At 45.6% G+C, this 6,292-nt stretch overlaps 1 protein-coding gene across 1 annotated transcript in view; it reads right to left on the reverse strand.

Annotated features, from left to right (window-relative positions):
• Nucleotides 1-228: 228 nt before the first annotated feature.
• Nucleotides 229-6,292, reverse strand: part of fam49ba (family with sequence similarity 49 member Ba) — a 22,385-nt gene continuing 16,321 nt past the window's right edge. Inside the window, exons 5-11 of the mRNA XM_062526015.1 lie at nt 6,111-6,247; nt 4,346-4,423; nt 3,104-3,220; nt 2,898-2,977; nt 1,918-2,044; nt 1,337-1,407; nt 229-958 (exon numbers count right to left, since the gene is read on the reverse strand). Of these exons, the coding sequence (XP_062381999.1) occupies nt 895-958; nt 1,337-1,407; nt 1,918-2,044; nt 2,898-2,977; nt 3,104-3,220; nt 4,346-4,423; nt 6,111-6,247 (674 nt within the window). The 3' untranslated portion in view covers nt 229-894. The remainder of the gene's footprint in view (nt 959-1,336; nt 1,408-1,917; nt 2,045-2,897; nt 2,978-3,103; nt 3,221-4,345; nt 4,424-6,110; nt 6,248-6,292) is intronic.

The raw sequence follows: 6,292 nt of genomic DNA on the forward strand, positions 1-6,292 counted from the left end.
TAGAGTTTTTCAAACTGCCTTACGCACTTACATTAGTCATCTAACTTGGCTTCTTCATAGTGAGTCATAATGACATTGTTACTGTAAATGTTGTTTCCTACTTCAAATCATATAATTGAATGGATATTATCAGCGGCAACCCTCCCCCATCCTGTACCTATTCATTTTTCTCACCATCAACAGCCGTCTCACTGAGGAAGAACTAAATTGCGCATTTAGAAATGCTACTAGAGTTGAAGAGTTTTTTCTTTATTATTTGCTCTTCAATTTTTTACCATGTACAAAAATATTCTCAGAAAAAAAATCAAGAAACACATGGACACTGAATACTGGGCTCATGAAATTCAACATTCACCTCAAAGCTGATAACAACACAGAGTTACAGAACAACAGTTTGGCAAGATTATCATGATTTGTGGATTTAGATAAAAACACGCACTAAAAAATCAAACAATTTATTACTGTGTACCATTCTGTATACCATGATTGTATACAGTCAAAAAATAGCAGAGAATTTTATACAAAACGTATACAGTTGGAACAGATAGCTGCCCTATCTTCATGGCTTGTCCTATGCACAACATACAGTATCTCACAGCTGGTGCAGCTACAGATCTTTTACATTAATGTTTGGGCAGGGAAATTTAGTCATCAAAAGAGAAGAGTGAACCAATTTAATAACATGCACTTGGTTGGGTCGTAAAGCACAGAGGAATGTAAATATCGTTAGCTAAAATACAAGGAATAGAACGGGAAGACTGTACACATCCATTTCTTTGCCCAACCCGCTCCAGACACCCCTGTCTGGGTTGAAAGGTCCCATTGGGTTTCAGCTCCAGGGTCAGCTCTCGTCAGGCTCATTCCAGGACTGCTTTTCAGAGATGACTCAGTTCATTATTGCAGCATGTTTTTAATTTGTTTGGAAGTAGTTTCGTCACTCAAATGTTTTGTTGTGTACCTACAGTATATGTGGGACAAGAGCCATGCTTAATATTTTGAGAGTGTGCACTTAATAATTCATCCAATTATCTTCATAATAGTGTGTTCTAGAAAAACACTGTAATACAGTATATAACTATAATACAGGTATACAAATACAGGCAACACATTAGTTTAGGAAACACACATTATACATTAATACAATCATACATGTATGTACAGTAGATAATGTCCTACATACAGTATGAGTAAGAGTAACCATTTCCCCAATCTGGACAGTGAATGTAACTAATAGCTAAATAACACCATAGCATGTATAATACATCTACACCATATCGTCAGTCCATGTACATACATATATGTTAGTGCAGTTATTAGGCGGTTCAAGGCCACTCACCTGAGGGCATTTAGGAGACCATCCACACTATTGGGCGGCTGATCTTTAAGGACTTTGATGCATCCTTTCATCTGTTATCAAAGAAGCAAAATGAGTATGTTGGCCCTACGCATCCCCCACCCAGCCCATGTGCTAGTAGAAGAGGGCAATCCTGAGTAGGGAGGCACCGATTGGGAAATTATGGGCCAGTGTCAGTACTCATGAACAAAATGATAATTTGGCATATAATTTGTTTACTTGTTTGTTTGTTTGTTTGTTTACTTGTTTTTTGTTGTTAATTTTAGTAAAGTGGAAACAAAATCATTCATAACAAAAAATAACTTAACCATTTTCAAGTCTTTCAGGCTTTCATAGCACAACATGTATTGAGCAGAATGGATTCAACATAACAGATGAGCATGCCACTGCCATTGGTAAATCTGATATAAATCTGATAAAAAATATTGGCCGATACCGATGCTGGCTGATACTGTATATCGGTGCATCCCTAATCCTGAGGTCAGTCAAGACTTTTTCCGGTATTGGTATACAGTAGTCATGTCCATCACTTCAGACTGAAATGAAGAGGCAGTAAGACATACATCTATTTTGGAGTTCTTGATGAAGGCCCCGGCAGGGTGGACAAAGTCGTACAGTATAATGACTCCCACCATCACGCGCAGGCAGAACAGCACTGTGTCCTCACTGGCGAAGCGGGTACGGTACTCCCTAGGAAGGAACGCACACACACACACACACACCCACACACATCATGCACAAGGTGAAACATACATTTTATATACTAAATATTCATGCTCTGTCAGTTAATTTGCTTCAGTACTTAGTCGCCATGCTTCATTACAAATAAATTAACAAATGAATGCTGCAAAAGAGAGCCGTAAATGGCAACGGGAAAAATATATCACTTGCACTTGTAATAATATGCTTTAAAGCAACACTGAAGCACTTTTCCTGTCGCACACACGCTATTTGTTTATCCAGCAAATAACAGACAAGGTAGAATATGTTGCATAATTTTATGAAAGTAGGATGCATCGCGACATCGAAGTCAAATCTGCAGTTGCTGATGCCTCATTTCATCAAACTACAGATACACTACCCCACCTCGTAAAGTTACATAGTGCTGTTATAGCCGATAGAGGGCCGCTAAGTGAAAGCAGAAGTGCCGTTCACCCTGTTACGAGTTGATGAGCCGCTGAAATGATTTTGGAAACATTATTTTAAGGTACGAAAAACTCTTTAGTGTTGCTTTAATATGCTTTAAAGGGACACTTCACCGATTAGCATTAAGCTTTCAATCTTTAGAAAACCAGTCATGCTTTTGAATGGTCGTGCATCATTCCCTCAGTTTGCCTTGAGATGGGAGAAATACGGATTTCAATGTTGGACTTCCTGCTTTCAATGATGTAAAAATCATAATTTTACATCAATGAAAGCAAGAAGTCCTATTCATGGGTTTCATTGAAATCCGTATTTCTCCCATCTCATCTAATCGGTGAAGTGTCCCTTTAAGATGACATAAGTGAATGATGTGTTGAGAGACCCTGACACAAACACTCACGGTGTTTCCAGCATCACTTTGCACACGCAGGCCATCGTACTGAGGCAGTCTGTTGTGTTCTCCAGCGGTAAATCTCTATTCTGCTTTCACACAGACAAACACAAACAGTTTCCATTCATGCACATCACTGGAACAGATAGAGTTAAGATGCCTCACCATTCCCACACATCACTGCAACAGTTCAAGATGAGTTTGGCTTGACTGACCTCTGACACAAACTTTGTTGTGGCGTCGGTTAATGTTTTCAGCATAGGGGTGGCATTGGCATAGAAGAGAGACATGCGATTGGCCAGCTCATTGTTGACTTCATTCTGCTCGTCTCCCTGTGGTCAAAACAGTTGAAGGTTATTTCAGACTAAGCGAACAATTTCGCCACGTGATGTACATACCTGTCCGGATTCTAACTGATATAATAAGAGGTACTGACATGTGACTAAACATGAAGGTTGTGTCTTTGACCAACTGAACACTCTGCCTCTCTCCGAGGTTACGTTACGCAGCAGGCCATTCCATGCACTTTTCCACTCCTCATCGCTGATGGTAAGCCATTATCCATCAGGCCAATGATAAGTGGCTGAGCCCAGCTCAACAGCGGGTTGAGGTAAAATTGAAATGTAAATCAGGCCGGCGTCTAACCCTGTCCCTCTGCACTGTCATGTTCTGCATGCGTAATGCATGTCCTACCACATCGAGGGCTGTGATTCATTAGGCGGGCCAGGCCTTGTGATTATTCCTGGCTGAGAGAACCTTTAATTGGGAAGGCAAGGTCAACGAGCTGTTTTATCTCCAGTGGAGGACCCCCCCCCCCTCCCTCCTCCTCCTCAGCCTCTGCCTCACACAGGGTCTGGTAATGAGGCTGAAGTCATTAACACCCCCCCAGCGCATGCACACACACACACACACACGCGCGTACACACACACACACGGATGCACACAGAGACACACACACACTTCGTTTCTCTACTCCTTACGGAATGGACACACATCAGCACTCAGTCAACACAGAAAAAGGAAGGAGGGAGGTGAAGGGTGTGGAGGAGAAGGAGAGGGACGGAGAAGAAAGAGGGATAGAGGACAGAGAGAGAGAGAGAGAGAGAAAGAGACAAAAGAGTATGCATGGAGAGGAACACTACTGAGAAAGAGGGATACAAAGGGAAAAAAACAAAGACAGAGAGCAAAGAAGAACAAAGAGCTGATTACTGTAAGAAGAAAACGAGACTAAGATAAAACAGTTCTCCTGAGTCAGGGCCTGCTCTGTCCCCTAATGATGCGGCCCATTAAGGAGGCCGATGGCTCCAGTTAACCCTCTAACCCAGGCGGAGCGGCCGCATTACTAAAACATCAGGCCTCATCTCCATAAACACGCCGCAGCAGCAGGCCAGCGGGCGGGAGAGCGGGCGGGAGAGCGGGCGGGAGAGCGGGCGGGAGAGCGGGCGCTGAACACTCACGCAGACGTTGTTGATCCTCATGCGGCTCAGGGTCCTGCGGTAGTAGCTGAAGTCATTCTGGATGGCCGGGTTGGTCATCTGTGAGAGGGCAAGCAGGGACAGTGAGCATATGTGCAGGGACTCCCCTCACCAGACCCTGCCCCCTACACCAGGCCGGCCAGGGTGGCCAGCCCGCACCCAGCCGACATCTGCGTCTCTCTCTCTCCCTTGAACCCCCCCGGCCCCCCCTTATCACCAGGCTTGCGTTGGTGTTATGCAGACGAAGCAGTTCATTAATGTTTGATTTTGCTTATTGGCATAAATTTGCAATAACCTCATCAAAACCGGCCAGGCAGCCTCCAGCTATAATTGGGTTCATGAATCTGCAAACTAGATGCAAAGTACGGCTGAGGGCATATAACTAGCCTCAATCGCCAAAGCTATTAACTCTACCAACAAGAAGCCGGGGGAGTCAGTCTGCAGATAATTTGTGTTTGCTCAACAGCATACGGCACAGTGAATCAGGCTGGATCTGAGTGACAGAAATGTAGCTGACACAAGATGAACAGATGAACAGAGTGGAAATGGGTTAAAGCAACACAATGCAGTTTTTTAACCTTAACATAACGACTTCAAACTCATTCTGATGCCACCCTGACTTAAAGAGATCTTTGACATTGGCAGTGTGTACCCAGAATCCCTAGTACTGCACCATACAACATTGTCCTTTCATTGGCTTTAAACTAACTGGATACCCCCCCAGTTTGTAGTAATTTGACGAAGAGTGAAGTTCCCACATGGTGCTGCTCTAAGCTGTAACTGCTTGTGGACAAAACAGTAAAGTAACACAGAGCATTTGGAGAGAGCGGGTCCTTGCCATTCAGGAGCAGATTAATGAGAGGCTGCTCCGCAGGAGACAAATCCTTCTCAAGTTCACGTCAACGAGGGGCAATTTCATCACCCTCACCCTCACCCTCACTCCGCTCGCTCTTCACCTTCGTCTCCGTCTCCACTTCACACCTCCCCTCTGCTAATTATGGCTTTGCTTTATCACCCTGCGCTTTCTGACAGGTTGCTGCTTATTGCTCCGCTATGGCTCTCACCCTTACATTAGTCTTACATTGTGTCTGCTGATCTGAGTCTCTCAATATTGCTCTGAATTGTCTCCCCCTCTCTCTCTCTCTCTCTCTCTCTCTCTCTCTCTCTCTCAGCAGTTGGCTCCAGCTGTGCAGAGCGGTGAGTAGAATCTGAGCCACTGTAGCAGACAGCAGCCTCCTGATGAGCCCCAGACTAGACTAGACTAGACCAGACCAGACCAGACCAGACTAGACTAGACGTCTCCCCTCCATCAGCAGCAGAGCACACAGCCTCTCCTCACTGCCCCAGGGCCAGGCTGACACGGAGGGACGCTGCATATCACACACCCTATCAACGCTCTCCGCATGTCTAGAGACCACAAGATGGAAACCTACCCAGACAATCACTGCTTGATTGGAATTTAAAAAAAAAAAAACCCTCCTAATGTCACACCAGCCAACGTTAGTTAAGGACCCTGTCTAAGCCTGTCTTGTTCTACCACTCTGTTAGCCCTGAGCTGCCTCATAGGCACGGTCAGACAGAGCACCTTGAGTTAGTTAGTGCTGAACCTCCAGAAGGAGGGACCCAGCCTGCCTGCCTGCCTGTCTGTCTGCCTGCCTGCCTGCTGCTCACAGCGAGCTGGTTGTGGGCTCTGGTGGCACCCCTGCCAGGCTGCGGGCAGCTGGGCTGTGGCGGTGGCTCTGCTCACCTTGAGCTCGTCAAAGCGCAGCGTGAAGTGCAGGATCTCGGCAAACTGCCGTGCCAGCGCCTGCTCCTGCTCCAGGTGCTGCGTGGGACTGCAGCGCGTGCTCGTCAGGGAGCTCAGCAGGCCGTGCAGCGCCCCCTCTGGAGAGAGAGAGAGAGAGAGAGAGAGAGAGAGAGAGAGAGAGG

This window comes from Sardina pilchardus, chromosome 2, assembly GCF_963854185.1.
Source record: "Sardina pilchardus chromosome 2, fSarPil1.1, whole genome shotgun sequence".
In the NCBI taxonomy this organism is placed as follows: domain Eukaryota; kingdom Metazoa; phylum Chordata; class Actinopteri; order Clupeiformes; family Clupeidae; genus Sardina; species Sardina pilchardus.